We start from the raw sequence: 19,239 nt of genomic DNA, 5'->3' as shown, positions 1-19,239 counted from the left end.
GAAGGTAAGTAAGCTTGCTTTTAAATGCAGCAGCTTTAAAAATAGTGTATTCTAAATAAAACCGCTTAAAAATAGTGTCAGTGATGTTGATAATTTTTTTAAACAACCTCTTTCCATTTTTTCCCCTTTGCTTGCCCCTCAAAAAAAATCAGGGAAATGTAAAAGAGGTTTACTTGAATAGAAGAAGGCAAAATCAATCTATAGCATAGCTAAGTGTGGCTTGTCAAGTGCTAGGTCACCTTCTTAGCTGAATTTTAAAGTTTATACTGTATTTGGAATTAATGCATTTTGTCTGTAAATGTCTCTCCTGGTTTGAGATCTAGCACACCAAGTATGAGATGCTTGAGAATAGTGTATAAGGTGGAGTACATTCCTTTATGCAAAACAATTATTTATGCAGACAAATAGAAACTGTGCTTGCACTCTGAATGGCTTGTAAGAAGTTTGCCTGAACAGGTTTTGAATGTATGAATACAAGGTGAACATATCCAGAAGCATCTATGCTGTCTCATAAAAGCTTGAAAACTAAGCTTTGGAACCTAATTTGTGCTTTGGTACTTCATTTTTATACAAAGAGGTGGTCAAATTCAGCATCACTGAATCAAGTAGTGAATGGTTGTTATCCTCCAAGATGATGTAGCCTTCTGTGCTTTGTAACAATCATCAGTTGCCATCTCCTCTGCAGAAGATGCTTTATTTTATGTTGCAGCTAAGCTGTCCTTTGCATAACAAGCAGGGGCACAGACACAAAAAATATTTTGTCTCCTTCATCTTAATTGAGGGGAAAATTCACGTTTCCTCTTTTTTTTTCCTTTTTGTTTCTGGAGAATTTTTTTTGAGATTTTTCGTTCTGTTTTTAAGATGTATTTATATGAACAGAGCCAGTGTTTGAAATATTTTGATTAAGATATACTCTGCTTTCATCTGGATGAAATGTTTTCTTAAAAAGAGGAAACAAATGAAGGGGAAGTAGTGAGTATATTAAAAACTTCAGTATGCTTTCCCAGTCCAGATGGAAAAATGATACTGTTTTAGTCATGAGGTTTCAAAGAGAAGAATGGATGTAAGCAAGGATCTTTCATGTGTGGGAATACAATGGTGGCTTGAGTGGAGGCAAGAACTGCTGGAATCTTGATTTATTCACATTTACACAGCTGTCTGAACAACAGGGCTGTGGACAAAAAAGCTTGTTCTCTAGCAGACAATGGCTTCTTGTTCTGACTCTAGGAATTGTGTAAGTCATGGATCAGCAGCATGGTAACAAGGGTTCTGTAACTGCCACAGTTTCCAGTGTTTGAATTCTGTAGTTATCAGGAATGAATTGAGAAGAGTGGTGGGAAACAAATAGCTACCTACAAATAAATAATAAGTGCTTTGTGCTTGAGTATCAACTTACTGAAAAATACAGAAAATTCAACTAAAGGCCATTGTTAAATGAAATCCATGCTTTAAGGAAGAAAAGTTTTGATGCCACAGCAGAAAAGTATATTTCAATGCCATATTTCCCCATGAAACAAATCTCAGGGGACAGCTTTTGTAATCATCTTGTCTTGAGTGTTATCAGCAGCATTTTCTATTCACCTTTTTGCGAAGAAATGGTGGAAAACTGAAAGAACTGTGGAATGCAGGAGTGCTAAAATCAGTGCTGTTAATCTTGAAGGCTTTCCATTCTTTTGAACTGTAAATGTTTTAATGTCATCATTGCTTTGTCTGTGCATGGTATTTTCTGCAGAACTGAAAAGAGACCAAACAATGATAAAAATCGGTTAAAATCAAAGACAGGGGCACAGACAAGCACCACCATGGGGTGGTAGCCAGCTTTATGTTTGGTTCCTGAATTGCAAGCTGTCTTCTCTTCTATGTGAGCTTATCTTGTTTAAGGATTATATATGCCTGTATTAGAACCACCTAGGATCACTAGATTTTAAATTTAATTTGTATTTTCTCTGTTTCTAGAGGAAAACAATGGATGTAGGGCTATACCAACTGCTTGTGTTGAAAGAGAACTCCTAATCCATATAATCTGGTCCCTCTGCTTTAGCAGGACAGACACCAATATGTTCTTACAACATTTTGAAGCTTAGTTCCTCATCTTGGAAAGCTCCATGACCCTTTAAATTTAGTGTTTGAGTTCAGTCCTATGGCTTAAGTCCATTACTTGATCTCTCTTTGTTGGATAGATAGCTGATCTGCTGTTGTCTTTTCAGGCATTACTGGAGATGTTATGATTCAAAAGGTTTAGTACTGGCATTCTGTTTAATTTTTATTTTCTTTTTCGTGTGCCACAATCTGCAGGTCTAACTGTATGTTGGAGTTGGCACATTTTTATCTTTCTCTTTCACAAAAACCAGAACTCCAAAAGAAAGAGGGTGTTGTGTTCTCAAGATGAAATTCTTACATGTTGCACATGGATTTGGTGCCTGGTTTTAGGCATACCATGGCACCGTGGTGGGAGCATCTCCTAGCTGGGCCCTCAGGTGTGGTACCCTATGTGTGGAGAGAATTAGGGTATGTATTCCCAGTTTGTGTCCACACTGCTTTGAAAAGCCAAGCTGAAAAGAGACACAATCTCTTGCCTAGAACAGTTATACTGCTTTCAGATTAGAGCTTGGAGTAGAGGGGGAGATCTAGAGTTTGTGGAAACAGTTCTTTTGTGGGCCATTTAGGCACTCACAAGTGTTCATGGAGGGCAGAGGAGATGCTTGCAGGGGATGCTGAGGAGAGAGGGATGGGTTAAGCTGTGCCTTTCAGAAGGAGATGGCTCCTGGGAAGAAGGGGGGACACCCGAAGGTGCTCAGCATTCACAGCCACAAATCATAGCACGGAGTTGTCTGGCAGTGCTTTTGTGCAACAAAGCTCAAGTGAGGTGCTTCCTTTTGATCTTCCCTCTGTGCATCTCCGAATTGCCCAAATCTTAGAACAATGTTTGGAAGAAAATGCACGCTGAAAGTTTGTCCTCCGGCTTTGAACCAAGTTTCACAACTATCAGGATAATTCCCTCCCCGTCAATCCGGTTCGAGTTACTAAAAGGAGCTGTCTATGTTATCTGGCATTAGAAACATTTTGTGCGTGGTAGGGGAGGCCAGTTTCGAGTTCCCGGGTGAAGCTGGAACGCTGTGCTCTGTTCTGTTTCTCTCGGGGCTACCCTGTGCGAGCGAGCCCCGCTCGTTCGGCTCCAGCACCACGGCCAGCTCCAGCCCCGGCCCGCTGTGCTCTCTACGGGCCCCAGAGGCCCGGCCCGCCGCTCCCTCCGCGCCGCTGAGGGGCGATGGCCGCTGCCCCCTTGGAGCGCGTCCCCCTCCGGCCTCCTCGGGCCCGGCACCTGCCGAGCCCTGCCCCTGGGCCGGGGAGAGGCTGGCTGTGATGACTCGGCCAGGTGCACTTGAAGCTCATGAAGCCAGCTGTATCCTGGGGTGCATCAAAGGCAGCATGGCCAGCAGTCTGGGAAAATGATTCTTCTGCCCTGCTGTTGTGGTGTGGTGTCATAGCTTGTCTCAGTTCTCCCGGTTCCTTCCCCAGGTGTGCCAGTCACCTCTCCCTTCCCCTCTCTTGCCCTGTGCTGAGTGCTGTCTTGTCAATCTTGACATTCCAGAAGGGCGTAGTTGTGTGATTGGCAAAGTTCAAAAGATGCCTCTCAGCCCTGGGGACATTGGGCCATCCAGGTGTCATTTGTCCCCTGAGACTTCCCCTCCCTTACCTGTTTGATGGGATCCCTACCCCTTCCCTCCCCTCTCCCTGGGGTTAAAAGACACAGCAACCATGTGGTTCGGGAGTTCTGTTAAGAGATGTTGCTGCATTCAGAGGCCTGTGGGTCAGGAATAAAGCTCTGGATCTAAACCCTCCAACAGAACTGACTCCTTTTCTTCACCTCGCCTTGAAGCCTCTCTGCCAGGGGTAAACCTGAGCTCCTGCATGCCTGGACCTGTCCCAAGCGCCAGTTGCAGCGTCCAGCCAGCCGAAGGTGTCTCTGGGGTGAAACCATCACAGCTGCCGCCTCTGGTCAAGCGGCAAGGGCCAGACGAGCCCAGGCACGTTCCATCTGGCTATATTGGTATTTAATTCCAATACCCTACTCCAATCCTCTGTGACCCCACATGGAGTACTGCACTCAGCTCCGAGCCCCCAGTGTAAGGAGGACCTGTGGAGTGAGTTCAGAGGAGGGTCACAAAGATGCTCAGAGGGCTGGAGCACTTCTGCTGTGCAGACAGACTGGGAGAGTTGGGTGTGCTCAGCCTGGAGAGAAGACTCCAAGGATGCCTCATAGCACCTTCCAGTACCTAAAAGAGGTCTACAAGAAAGCTGTGTAGGCAATGTGTTCCAGAACCAGGTTCTCATTATAAACTGAATCTTTAAAGTGCTGAGCATCCTTAGTTGTAGTTGGTGATGAGGGGTAGGAGCTCAAGAGCTCCCAGGTGGTGCTAGCATTTTTTCAAGACTGGGACTAAACACACTGTTTCTTCCTTTCAGTATACCAATAATATCCAGATGTATACTCTGCCTACATGTAATGGCAAAGTACTGCTCATAAAGGTTATAGTTGTAGCTAGGTCTTGTGACTGTCATTGAAAGTCTTCTATTTTCAGGGATATTTGAAATCACTGTAAAAAAATATTCTGAATTAAAATTCAGCATATGACTTCTCTGCCAGAAGCTGCTAAATGTTTAATTCGTGTTTGAGAAAATCTACTAGTATATTCCCCCTTTTGTTTAGAGAAAGTAAAATTAATGGTTTTGTTTTGCTTTTCTGCTCCGCTTTTTATTATCTTATGTATATTTCTCTGCTTATTCCAGATCTATGCTTGATGCATCTGAGGCTAGATTCACTTCTGTTACAGACAACTGTAATTTTCATTGTGCATGACTCTAGCCTTACATCTTGATTAGTCTGAAGTGTCTTCTGCAGTGCTGTGAGATCCAAATCTGATCATTAGATTTAATATCAGATTATTCTATAGTGGACATTTATCCTTGCAAAATATGCAGTTCATATGGCAGTACTTTTGTAGAGTCATTGAATACAAAGTCACAGCAGTCATGGGTTTTATTACTGTACCACGCTGACACCTATTCTCTGACTTGCTTTTATCTGCTACTTGGTTAAATTATACTCCCTTCTGGTCAGTATTAAAGCAGATTGCTCTGTTTTAACAACTTTTTCTCCCTTTAGTCATAGAAGAGGTTTTATGAGGTACACTTGCAGCTTTTTTTTGGTAATGTGTGTCTAATCTTGCATGTTTTCTCAAGGTTGGGGGAAGTTTGCCCGCTTGACGCGTGCCCTCACGAGCAGCCGAGGGGTGCTGCAGCAGCTTGCTCCCAGCGTGCAGAAAGGAGAGAACGTTCACAAGCACTCAAGACTTGCTGAGGTAATTTTTGCTTTCCCCAGGAGGCTGTAAAGAAATGTTTTTAGCCTTTGTGTGTATGTCATCTCTGCGTGAGCCAAGAACTGTCAGTCCTCCCTGCCTTGGGAATCTGGTTCGTGTGCTGTGAAATGTGTCCTGTGACAGCAGAATGGAAGCAGGTGTCCCAAAGACTTCATGTAACCTGGTTGCACTATTGTGTTCCATATCTTAGCAAAGTCTTAGAAAGGTGTTATTAAAATAATACTTTATCGCTTAGTTTCCATTCTTCTGAGGATCTTAATAAGTAGGATCTTGGACTATCTACTTATGTAAAACTGAGGTGAGAAAAAAGTTTAGCACACAAGGAAATCCTGGAGAATCTATGGCAGGGTTATTCTCTGTATTAATTTATGTCTAGTTACTTTTCAGTGGGATCCCAATCCTGCATTACCAACTGGTTAAAACCTGTGTTTAAGTTACTGCTTTTATGCACAGAACAGTTGTATGATGCCACAAGCAGCACTGCAGGGAGATTAGGAAAGTGGAACCTTGTGATTTAAGTAGCTTCTCAAAGGTTTGAGATAAGCTGCAGGCAGAGAAGGCCCCTTGAAGCACTTAGGGTTTGAGGGCTTTCGCCACGAGGGGGAGAGACTGTCCCAGGTTTCCTGTTTCTGTCTCCTGGGCCAGCAGCAGGGTCTCCCTGGTGTACAAACAGCCTGGGGAGAGGTTTGACATGGTGTTAATGACAGCACAGCCAATATCACATGGCACTTCCTGCTGTGAATGCCATGGCAGCAGCTATATTTGGCAATAATTCTTGATCTTCCTGTGCAGCTGGAGGTGTAGGGTGTTGATGGGTTCCATGGGGTGTCCATACAGTCAGCTGTACCACACTCTGCTGGTTCTGTTGTATATGTGTCAGTTCCTACGCAAACTAAAAGTCACCTGTCTTCTTATCATGTAGAATGGCAGAATTCCTGCAGACAGGATCTTACCTAGCCAGTATTTAATACAGAAGAACTCAAGAAGGGGAAACCAATTTCTGTTGGAGCAGAGAAATAACATGGATCATGCTAGCACAGGGGACATTCCATTGGACACCGTACTGCAGGAGCACCATGTGATTAGCACATGTCCACCCTGAGATTACTTTTGTGTGCTGGAATTTGGAACAGTTTTGCTCCTAATCCTACTCAAGGCTTCATATCAAATAATCCTTTCTTCTCTTTAGATCTCTACCCTTGAGTTGTAGTTAATGCTAAAATGTAGGCAGCAAAATGTAAGACAAAGGGTCTGAGATTATTCTGTTTGGACAGTCTGGACGTCAGTGACTACATGTTACTGAAACTTTTTGCAAGTCCATGTGCTCAACAAGTCTTTGCAAGTATTCTTACTGGCACAGCCAATTGATTCATTACAAATAATAAAGGGCAAGTGTATAGTTTACATGTCTGAAATAAGCTTCTTTAATTGCTGACTGAATATTGCAGTCATAATTTTACAAAGAACATTAGCCCCAGATGTGATGTTAGGTAGCTTTTTTCCTGCTGTAATTCCATTTAAGCCAATAGAACTACACTACAGAGAAAAGAAAAAGTGCAGATGATCATACAGACAAGACCAACTTTCTTTATTTGAAGATATATGAGGTGCCAGGCTTCTTATTCTGCAAAGGTTTTTTGATAATACTGAATATGGGATCTCTAACAGTTCCCTGTTGTATTTTCAAATATTTTTTTTCTTCATCTCTACAGTAGCCTATGTGAAATTTTAAACCTCATCCTTTTTCTTTTGCTACTCACTATGACATTTCACATCAATCTTGTTTGTGTGAGAAGGCTCCACATTTATTGCAGTGTTATTTGTGTTGCTTTTAGTTATTTATCACTTATATATTTGAATGTCTTGGGAGGCTGTTGTGTCCCAGAACCTGAGTAGAGCAAGGTGTTGGAGCCTGCCACAACAGCTTACACTTTTTTATTGTTTATGGAACAGTTTAAGAAAGGTGTTAGTGACAGACTAACAGGCCATGGATAATACAAGCAGTGTCTGTGAAGCTTCAGTCTCTGACTTTTGCCAGTAGGCACAGATTTTTTTTTAGCTTGACTTCTCTAATAGCAGTCATATGAAAACTACTCAAATTAATTATGCAATTAACACAAAGGTGTTAGGTAACTGTGAGACAACATTTTGCAATAGGAGTTTGTAAAAGTAACTGATGCATTTCTGTTGCTTAATCACCAAGGAGCTGATTGTAGGGATGGTTCTTCCTGGTCACAGCTGAATGAGTAAATGTGTCATCTGCACCTGTGGTCTTAGCTGATGTGTTCTGCACCTTTGCCAGGCAGCTCTGGGCAAACAAGACTGTCAAAATTAAAAAAAATATATATAGTTATGAGAAGTAAAAGCAGAGAAATTATAATGGTGCTTAGCAGCACTGCTTAAGAATAGAACTTCTGCCAGTTTTTTTTTACATTATTTACCAGGAACTTACAACTGCCATTAAAACTGTCAATCAAAATATTGAGCCTTAGCACCTAGCCCTTGGTTTGGGAGCAATTTTTGTCACTGCTTGGGAAAACAAATGGAAGGGAGAGTGAGAGAAAGCAAATAGGTGCAACTGAAAACATGAAAAGGAGAGATTAAGCTGGAAATGAGTGAGTGTTTGTGTTAGCTTTTTTTTTTGCCCCCCAGTCATACTGTCAGAAAAATAAATAAATCATTGTAACCACATCTGATGCAATTTATGATTCCTGACTTGGGATATATTCACCCTTTTGTAAAAAAAAAAAAAAAGGATTTAAATAAAAATTCACTGTGTTTAAAAAAGAACACAGTCTCGTAAGGCCCGTGATGAAATTTGGCATTTCTGCTCTTGGAATAAAATTCTCCAGTGTTAGAGAGCTATTAAAGCATCTTGCATCATTACCACAAATAATAAATGCAGATAATAGAGCTGCATTATCTGATGAATAATAACTAACTGAAATTATACTTTCATTAATAAGTTTCAGAAATAAATATTTCTTTTACCATGATAAAACTGTATAATAGTGAAAAATCTTCCAAAACCAGAGCTGTTTCAATTATTCAGAAAATTGTAGTAATCAAATTGCCCAGTGCACATGAAAGGAAGCTCAGCATATTGGTTTATATAGTTGTGTACATTTTCTTTCTTCATGATTACTTTTCTATCAGTCTCTTGGGGTTTGGTTTTTTCCCTCTCCAGGAGAAGTAGCTTTAGAAGCAATTTGAATGTGGTTAGTTCGTGTGGGTGTGTAACCACAGCTGAGCACTTCAGCAGACCTGTCTCAGGTTGGCTCTGCTCTCCCTAGGGGCTGAAGTGCAGCAGGAGCACCTTGGAATAGAGCAGAAGGAACTTTGCATCGACCTGGGTTTGCTGGAGGGTGCAGGGAGAGTGGGGTTTAGGGCTCTGAATCTCCACATGACCCAGGAGTGGTGCGTGTGGAGAAGGATGGTGAGGAAATTGGTGTGGCCCTTGGTGTGAGAAGTGGAGCATGGAGCTCTTGTAGCTTCCAGTGCAGTGATCTAACAAAACCTTGGTCTTTAGCACTAAGCTCTGTGGAGCTCCTTCCATGGTTTCTGTGCAGTACTGAGCTCTTTTGTTGTGCTTTATGATAAAGGCACATGCTTGTTCTCTGAGATTAAGCTTTGTTGTAGATGCGTTTCTCTTCCTTCAGTGAAATGAAGAATTTGGTGCCTTTGAGAGCTCCTGGCTGGCACTGCCAGGCACTGTGAGACTTTTGCCTTGGCTGGGAGAGATAGTGTGAGCTGGGGCAGTGCCTTCTTTCACCTCAGGCTGTGAAATCATCTCCAGCAGTGCCAGCAAGATGGGCTGGTTTTACAAAGGTGTTTGTTAGTGATGTAGTGAGAGGGAGCCTAGGCTAGAACTTGTCACCTCCATCCCACCCAAAAAGAGGGCTGGAGGCACCTCTGGCTTTCTGCAGGTGGCTTTCCCCATCTGGTGAGTGGTTGGAATCCCTGTGTCATTCCTTGGTGCCTGTCTCCTGCCCCTCCATTCAGGATTCATGCCCACAGTTCTGGTGCACATCCTTCTGCTGGAGACCAACTAAAGCCACTGGTCTCTTTAAACAACCATTGCTAGGGCTTCTCCAGAGACTCCATGGGGGTAACAGAAGTTCAAAAGACTTATTAATAAGGTCACTAGCTATTCAGATAGATAGCTTAGAGTATATTTACTTTCTAAATAGGAAGGGAAGGAGATCAATCAGTCATCAATCCTTTTATTTTCCTGTGCTGTAGCCCTTGAATCTCAAACAAGTAAGGAGAAAGTGCTTTCTATTGGGTGATGACATTTTAAAACACTGAAGCAGCAGTTTATTGTCTTTACAAGTTGGAACTAGAAGTCTGTTTTTTCTGCTTTCAGTTCAGTTTTACATCCTTACAATTCCACTGGCTTTATTTTAATGGCTTTTTTTCTATTTACAGCAAAACAACGAACACCACAATTTAGCCCCTTCTTTTTTGCCAAACAGGGATTGTTCTTGCCTTTTCCCCTAATTGGGTATGCAGGTACACATTAGTCTATTTTCCAGTAAATTTAGTTCTGTGGATGCAAAATTTCTACAAATTCTTGGAGTACAAAGACAGCAGCAGTGACAAAAACTGAGTGCGTTATGCAATTCTCAGTGTATAACTTATGTATGTATAGATAAGAACCACCTGACAAGAGCAAACAATTTTTTTCCCCAGTTTTTCATGGTTGAGGTTCCTGTGCTGATTAGAATAGTTACCAAAATATTGGACTTACTCATGTAATACCAGGGGCTAAAAAATAAAGCTGTAGGAGGCCTGTGATTGCAGAAGAAGCAATTTTGCTTTCCTGCTGCATTTGAAGGGTGATGCTGTCTCCCCACACCAATAAAATCTCAGAACTAGAACTGAAATCCTGCTAAATGAAATACTGTGTGATAGAGGTGCTTGGTTTTGCTGATCAGTTATTCCAGTGAGTGAGGGTTTCAGAGGACTCTCCTTGCCCAGTGAAACATATTTCAGGCTCAGGATCCTATGTTAGAGCTGCTGCTCATGAAAACCAGTAGTAACCTGTAAACCAGTAGTAAACCTCACGAAAACCAGTAGTAACTCATTGCTCTCCAAGTGATTCAAGTACAGCTGCAATGTGCGAAAGGGAGGGCAGGAAATATTTGCAATATTGATTTGGACTAGAGCTTTTGTTGGGAAAAGACCTCTCAACATCTGTCACTGGGACTGCAAACAAGCCCTGAAGGGAATGATGCTCTGAGTACACACATGGACTCAGTACACAACCTCTGCCTCTTCCATCACACCAGGGGCTTTTGGGCACTGCATGGGCTGGCCAGTGCCTCCTGCAGGGCAGAGAGACTGCTTGTGCCTTGTGTTGCTTCCAGCTCCTCTCAGCACAGGACAGCTTAATTCCCTTTTATTTTTGGTAGTATGGAGAACATGCATCAGTGAGGGTCAGCATCAGCAGACTGTGTAATACTGCAGTGAACATGTCTGAGTCCTAGTTGGGTCTGCTGGAAAAATGTTCCTTTCTCCTCTTTGCTGTCATTCTAGACACTCACTAACAAAAATACAGTCCTCTTATTTTTTTAAAATTGTTTTTTTTTCAAACTCTTAATGCCTCTGTGGTAACATGCAGGTCTGTCAGAGCAGGTCATGTTAATTCCCTTCAGGAGAACATACTGGGCTCAAAGTCAGCAGGCTTGCAGTTCCCATTCTCATTTACACATGTGTGAGGAGCTGTGCTCTGACAGTGTCTGACCCCTGTTGTGTACACGAGTAAGTGATTATGTGAGGTTCAAAGCAGCAGGGAATTTCATCTGAGACTGTTTTGTCCAAGTAGAGCTTTGTGTAGCTGATCGTTTTCTTTTGTCCTCTTTGGCTGAAACTGTTGGAAAAAATCTCACCAGTTCACCAAAAAAAAAAAAAAAAAAAAAAAAAAAAAAAAAAAAAAAAAAAAAGGAAATAAAAGGCACTCAGAAAAGCCTGGAGATAAAATCCACGTCTAAATAACTGACATTAAAAAAGCTGAGATAAGGAGAATGAAAGGAAGACATCCTTCTATTCTAGCTGTGTTGTCTTATCTTTTCCCAGAGAAAAACAGACATTTAATTTCCTTTCCTGCTTCCCATTGCTCTGAACTATGTGTAAATAAATGTGAAAAAGGAACCATGCTTCTAAATACTTCTCATAGGTTCTGTGAGTTTGGCATTACCAAACACATTTCAATCAAGCAAGCCTTCATGTTTCTTTCAATTTTCATTCAGAATTCATCCAGGGTAAAATTTGCTTTAAAATTTAACTTTTCTTCTTGATGTTGGTTTCACCCTCATGTATAGCGGGTGAATACAGATACATATAAACAAACACATTTTTATTCATAGGTGTGTGAAAGAAGCCTGAGTTCCCAAGAATTACATACATGATAATGTTGTTTTTTCAGCAGTGGGCAGAACTGGGGAGAGAACAGACATAAAATGGGCAGCACTGATTGAGAGTGCAGTTATGCAAAACAGTGCTCGGTGTCAGCGTGTGCTCAGCTTGAGGTGCAGGGTTTAAAACACATGCTGGCAGATCATCTTCTGCAGAAGTGCTTTTCTGAATTCAGACCTAGCTGCAGTGTAACTCAGCAGCGTGCCTTGGCAGGTCCCCTAAATCCTGCACTCAGTCTGGAGGCCCCACTGCCAGAGGGACACTGAGGCATTGGAGCGTGTCTGAGGGAGGGCAAAGAAGGCAGTGAAGGGTGCAGAGAACAAGTCTGATGAGGAGGAGCTGGGATTGTTTAGCCAGGAGAAAAAGAGGCTCGGGGGGACCAGCCCCTCTCCACAAGTGCCTGAAGGGAGGTTGTAGCGAGGGGGAGATCTGTCTTTTCCTCGAGGTGACAAATGACAGATGAGGGGAAATGGCCTCATGTTGCACAAAAGGAGATTTAGATTAGGTAAAATTTCTTCATTGAAAGGGTTGTCAAGCATTGGAACAGATTTCCCAGGGAATGGTGGCATTACTGTACCTAGAAGGGTTTAAAAGGTGTGTGGATGTGGCACTTGGGAGAAGTTCTCCAACTTGTTTGTTAGAGAACACCACGGTACTGTGTTAATTGTTGGACTCAACAATCTTAGGGGTCTCTTCCAACCTTAATGACTCTTTCTGTGATTCCACACCATCAGGTAGTTAAGATACTGAACTTCTCTGAATGAAAAGGTGAAGTCCAAAATGACTTTATTAAGGCTAATGATAGATATCCTTGTATCGAAAAGTAGTGTGCCCCTGATGCAGGGAATGATTGGTATTTGACTCTATTGATTCAGAAGGTTGAATAATTGCTCTATTAAAACTTTATTATATTATATTATACTATATTATATTAAAGAGATACTATACTATGCTATACAAAAGATACATACTAAAAAAAACCTGTGACTGTCTCTAGACAGCCAGGACACAGCTTTGAGTGATTGATTAATTAATATAAACAACTATTACTGGAATTTAATTACTACATCTCTTTAGGTAAACAATCTTCTTAACACATTCCACATGTCCAAAAACAACAGGAGCAGAGAATAGAGATAAGAATTGTTTTCTCTTTCTCTGAGGTTCCTTGCTGCAATTCTCAGGAAATACCCTTGGGAAGTTGTGCCTGCCTGCTCTCTATGAAGAGAGCTGCAGCTACACCTGTGGGCTTTGGACCTGCACAGCCCAGAGAAGAGGAAGAGAGGCCTGTGCACTGATGATAGACTGTGGTATGAGACTATTTCAGACAGGGTGTAGTGAAGAGTTAAATAGCCAGTGTTGAAAGAAAATGTGGTCCAGTGGTCCTGCTGCTGGACTGGAGCTCAGTTGTTCCAGTTTGGTGGTTCTCAGTTGTTCTCAGTTGTGGTTTTGCTATCAACTTCTATTTGCCCTGGCCTTCCTGCCTATTCTTGCCCATCATTTTTCTGTCTCGTCTGTCTAGATAGCTGAAGGGGGTCTCTCTTCTCTGTCTTGGGCACTCCACACATTAGACTTAGTGTCAAAAAATAATTAATGGCATTAGAAGAAACAACTGTTCTTAGTTTGATGCTGATTTGTGTAACAGAATACTTTTCTTGGCTTGCTTACCATTTGATGGTAATAAAAGGAGCTAATGGACATGAATTTTTATGAACTATTGTACCGAGCTTGAGAATCTAGTGTGAAAAATTAAGCATGTTTTCTTTTTCCTCTCAAATCTCTCTTGGCTACAGGTATTGCAGCTGGGTTCTGAAATCCTCCCACAGTACAAACAAGAGGCACCAAAGACTCCACCGCATATAATTTTGCATTATTGTGTATTCAAGACTACCTGGGACTGGATCATCCTGATTTTAACCTTCTACACTGCTATTTTGGTCCCTTACAATGTCTCCTTTAAAACCAAGCAGAACAACGTGGCGTGGCTAGTAGTGGACAGCATTGTAGATGTCATTTTTCTGGTTGACATTGTGCTCAATTTCCACACCACCTTTGTGGGGCCGGCAGGGGAGGTGATCTCTGACCCCAAGCTGATCCGCATGAATTACCTGAAGACTTGGTTTGTGATTGACCTGCTCTCCTGCCTGCCTTATGATGTCATCAATGCATTTGAGAATGTTGATGAGGTCAGTGCACTTCCACTTCCATTTATTATTACTTGATGGTTGGGGGGAGGTGCAGGACAGAAGAAATGGATGTTTTTAAATTTATTGAATTACTGTACACATGTCTCTGGTAGCCACCCACATCCTGCACAGAAGTTTGCTTATGAATCCTAGCCAGAAGGCCCATTCTTTAATTTCTGCTGTAGTTTTTGGTGTTAAAATTCCATGTTTATTTTCCTTCTTTCTGCACCCTCAGGGTTCAAGGTTCACCTTTGTACAGGTGCTGCTGTCCACAATTTTATACTTTGGTTTTTGTCCATAATGCCATAAGATATAATTCGCACAGCTCTGAGGAAAGCTGCTCCATCTGACTTAGCAGGAGTAGTTTGAGCTGTGTGTCAGGAGAGTTTGCTGGGGCAGGCTGTGCTTGTTTTCACTGATGACCCATCAGGGCAGTTCTGCTAATGCCAGTTCTGCACAGGAACACCTGGGAAGTAAAATACACATTTCTCAGCTGCTTCTAGTACACTATGGCAGGTGGCAGAGAGGCAGGCAGTGACTCACTCAATTGTCTTTCAGCACCAGAAAGCACTGTGTGGATACCTGGTGATCTGTGCAGCATTGTTTGGCAACAGCATTTTTAGGGGAAGGTGAAGCAATTGAAGGTGCTTGTTTGGTGATTTCATAATTAAATGAAAGAGTGGGGAGGTATCTGGAAATCTAGACTCTTCCTTAGTTCTTCATTTCTCTGGGAGTAGATGACAATCTAGCAAAAGAACTAACATTTAGACACTTAAATCCAGAAAACTGGTATTTTTTAACTGTTTTTTTAGATCAGTCTGCCAAGAAAATATTCCTAAGGTAAATACATTAAAGTTTTCTCCCTAAGTAGTTCAGAGAGTTAATGAATTTTTAATAAAATCTTAAAGAGGATTCCGGAAGTCTGCTTTCTGGTTACATGTTATAAAGTCATTAGCTAGTTATGTCTCTGAGTTTATCTGTGACACATGCTGAAGCTGTAAGATGCAGAATCACAGAATCACAGGGTGGCTGGGCTTGGAAGGGATCTCTGGAGATCACCTAGTCCAATCCAGCTGCTAAAGCAGATTCACCCAGGGCAGGTTGCACAGGATCATGTCCAGGTGGGTTTGAATACTTCCAGAGAAGGAGAGGAATTTACATTCCTACCTCATCAGGGCTTGATATTTAAGTTTTAGCCTGTAAAGTTTAAATTTTATGACTTCCTTTAAAATATGCCCATTTACAAAGGACAGCCTATCTATCAAAAGAAAACTATGCCAAGTGAAATATAGGCAAAACCAAACCCCATTTCTTTTTAAAAATTAGACTATTTTTTATAAAATTTAAAGAGGTTTTCTCAATAACTTGAGGACAGGTAGGCAAACTGTTAAATGCAGTGGAAAAAATATGATGTTATTTGATATTTAATTCCCTAGAGACGTTTTCATTTTATATCAAGCTGCAGACTGAAATAACACAAATTAGATCAAGCAAAAAAAGCCTTGTGAGACCTGTCCTTAAGTATTTGTTTGCCATATGAAAGACCCAGACTGCAGATTATTCTGCAGGGCTTTCACAAATTACTTTGCTGTGACACTGATAAAGCGATGGGAGGAGTGGCCATATGTCAGGTTCTGACATTCAGACAGAAAGAGGAAAAAGAAGAAATAAAAGTAAAAAATCAAGAGACAAAAAACCAACCCAACAAAAAAACAACAAACCAGGGAGGAAGCTTTTCTCACCCAGGGCAGATAGAAGCAGCCTGGTGAAGATTTTGCTGAAGGAACACTTTTTGACTTTAGACTGGTGATGTGACCTACAGAACATCCCTGAGGAAAATGTCTGTACCAGGGGCTGTGACAGCACTTGAACTGAGCACAGATGATTTTGGACTCATGGTAGCAATTCTGCAGAGAAATTCTTATGTGGATTTGTATTTCTGCAGGTTCTCCATCTCAGTGTTGCCTTGTGGCAATGGGAAGCTGATTGGTACTTCAGTTTTCCCCTGGCTCTTCAACAGTCTCCTTAATCGGTGTAACAGTGTTAGTTTAAGTTATTTTACTATTGTGCCCAAGGAGGAAAAAAAAAAATCAGATTTTTTTGATGCTGTCCTTTCAAGACCGTTCATCTGCATTTCCCACAGTGGCTTCTGACATTTGGCTGGTATAAATTGCTATAGGATCATTAGAGCAGAGTTTCCACTGGTGAAAATTGCCATGCTTCTACTGAGGGCTCATGGGCTGGCTTGTGGCACCTGAGGGGTTTTGCCAGCAATGCCAGCAGAATAACACAGTGCACATCAGGAGGGGGTTTGGGACAGTATTTGCTGATCACTGTTTCAAGAACTGCCTGTGGAGAGAAAGATAACCTTTTAGTGAAGAAGAAAAAAAAATAAAAGCCACATTCAAGGAGTCTTGAAAGCAGAAAATCTTTGCCTTTTATCTTTCTTTTCTGTTGTGTAGAGCATTCCCTTGCGGGTCATCTCCCTTCCTTTCTTGCTGGCTCACATTTACCTCTCTCTTGCCCTGGATTATACACCATATGACTTCACAGCTGGATTAAGTCAGGTGCAAGGCTGCCCTGCTCAGTGTGCAAATAACCAAACTGAACTCTTATCTCTGTGTCACTTTAATTGTGCTAGAGGGAATTCCCTTGGAGCCATGGCAATGGAGTCAGGAACTGGCCATGACTGCTGCAGGATTTTTTTTTTTTTTGGAAGTCCAAGTGAGAGTATTCTTAAAAATGGCCAGAGTTGAAATGATGCCCAGTGTCAACAGTGTGCTGAGATGAGATGAAGAATATGAATGTTATTTTCCCCAATCTGATGCTTTCCATACATAATTCCAAACAGGAAGAAATAGAATCCTGGCTTTGGTGCAGTCCCTTTGTTGAAGGGGGATTGGAACAGGTAGAAGCTTGCTTATTTTGCTGGCTGCTATCATTTTCTGCTTAAAAAAGGCGCTGAAGACTCTGAGAATGTCATGGAGGAACTAACTTGACAAGTCAATTTGTACTTCAGAATGTTGTAATTACTGTGATGGAGACTAATTGATTTGCAAGGGACACAGGAATTGCAGCACTGAATAAGTAAAAAACTGTATAATAGGGTATTGAGATTTTTTTTTGCTCTGGGCAGTTTTGGGACTGTCCCATTACTTATCTCTAGATTAATAGTGAAACCATTTTTGTCATCTTTAAAATGATCCACTAACTGTAATAGATGAAACTAGAGTTGATCAATATTTTTGGCAAGCAGATACTCAATTGAAAAAATTCTGGTATTGGATATTTTTTCCTATTTTGAAGTAACTTTTTGTTTTGCATTTTACTTCATTATTCCATTATAAGATATAACCAAAAATATTTTCTTGAAACAAAATTGAGTGTGAATTCTGTGGTTTTCAGACAATTTCAAAATTCTTTGGGTTTGTTGCAGTTTGGAAAATTAGTATATTTTCAATTCACATTTTTCAATATAATCGAAATTCCAGTCTCTTCTCTGCATGGTTGAGAATATTTTTGTCCATAAAAATAATTTGAATTCATTAACTATTAATCAATACAACTATTAATAACTACAATTAATTCAAGAGGCACTTAAGTATGAATAGCCACATTCTACAGATGGAAGAGGAAAGAAAAAACATTAATGTCTTTGTTCAAGGCAATATAATTATATAAGAGACTGATCTCAAGTGCTGCGCTCAAAGAGACAGTATAGAATTTCATATTCAGACATGAGCAGAATTCAACAAATGAAGAAATGAATAGCTGTAGAGAAATTTCTGTTGTTACCCAAATGACAGTAAAGTTATGAATGTTTCTCCTGGCTTTTATAGATGGAAAACAAATGATACGGTTAAATACTAATTATTTTCTTGACCTGACAGAATTTCAACAGAAGAAAATATACCATATTCATACTGATTGATGAATCAACTTAATGCTAGGCTTGAACTTCCTATTGTTAACAGAATACATCATGCTGTAATTTAGTCTGAGTAAGAAAAGAAAATATTGGTCTAAAATTTAAACAGCCCTTGAAACATGTGGTGTTAGTCTCTCTCAAATTTGAATGATCAAAATAGCATTTGTCAGTAATTCTTTACTGTAATTAGTATTATTCCTCACTTAAGGAATTACCACCTTCTTTGGGGGATAATGTTATCTTTTTGTGTTCAGACATCAATCACTAAATTTAACGAAAACCAGGCTTAAAGAAAATTCCACAATTTTTGCCAAGAACAGTGCAATTTAAGACCTTGAATTCCAAAGCATATTTTTGCAGTGTCAGCTTGTGCAATTTTATACTGTGGTTTTCATCCATAATGTCATAAGATATAGTTTATATTGGAAAAAATTTAACTTTTTACATGTGATGCTGTTGTGAAATCTCATGGCAGGAGTGGAATCCAGTCATGTCACCACCATATAAATCTCTGAAATAGGAGTTTGTAATAGTAATTGCTGTATATGTTTGAGCAGAGAGCTGTGATCAGTTGTTGGCTGATGCCAAATTGAGAACCATGTATCACTCAATTAGTTGAGGTAGAAGAGAAATAAATGCATAGTAAAAGATCATTAGGAAAGATACATTCAATATAAATGATCTAGTGCTCAGTTAAGTGAATGAATAGGAGAGAAGCTAGCTTGTAGGCAGAGAGGATGTACAGCTTTGAAAGGCCAAAATTTATGATGATAAACGAAGTCCCAGAAAAAAATACAATACGGAATAATAGAAGTAAATGAAGATAATTAGTGCTAAGTGAGTGTGGTATAGCTGGAAAGTAAACAGAGAGTTGAGAGAGGAAAAAATGAATGTGTTGCTGGTCAAATTGTTGGCAACTCTCTGAGGCAGTACTTTTGCAATAGATTAATTTAAACCTTGTTAATGGAATAATCTCTCATGCTAATACAAATTAGCTATTTAGGAATTACTGAAGCAGCTACACTGGAAAGCATGCAACTTCCCTTTTTTTTTTTAACCACTGCATGCAATAAGGGGCAAGGAAATAAATTATCATATTTACAGTTTTATGGAATAAACTGGGACCTATAAAGATTTTATGTTAGATGAATTTTGCAAACTGGAAAATGTAATTTTAAAAGTATTTTTAAACTGTAAACAGCTGAGTAATATGAAATCTGTTTGAAACAGTAGTTCACCATTCTTATTTGAATCTGTCCAATGAGGCAGTGCTGTATTTTGCATGTGAGTCTATTGCTAAATCTAGCAATGAATGAATAATTTTCTA

General features: G+C 40.5%; 1 protein-coding gene across 4 annotated transcripts in view; it reads left to right on the top strand.

Moving 5' to 3' along the window:
- Positions 1–19,239, top strand: part of KCNH1 (potassium voltage-gated channel subfamily H member 1) — a 182,522-nt gene that overhangs the window by 24,612 nt on the left and 138,671 nt on the right. For all 4 annotated transcript variants that reach the window (XM_064709047.1, XM_064709046.1, XM_064709044.1 and 1 more), the window contains exons 5-6: positions 5,245–5,363; positions 13,592–13,984. In XM_064709047.1, the coding sequence (XP_064565117.1) occupies positions 5,245–5,363; positions 13,592–13,984 (512 nt within the window). The remainder of the gene's footprint in view (positions 1–5,244; positions 5,364–13,591; positions 13,985–19,239) is intronic.

The sequence above is a fragment of the Zonotrichia leucophrys genome, chromosome 3, assembly GCF_028769735.1.
Source record: "Zonotrichia leucophrys gambelii isolate GWCS_2022_RI chromosome 3, RI_Zleu_2.0, whole genome shotgun sequence".
NCBI lineage: Eukaryota > Metazoa > Chordata > Aves > Passeriformes > Passerellidae > Zonotrichia > Zonotrichia leucophrys.
The sequence above is the reverse complement of the archived record's forward strand: the minus strand, read 5'-3'. Positions and strand labels throughout refer to the sequence as shown.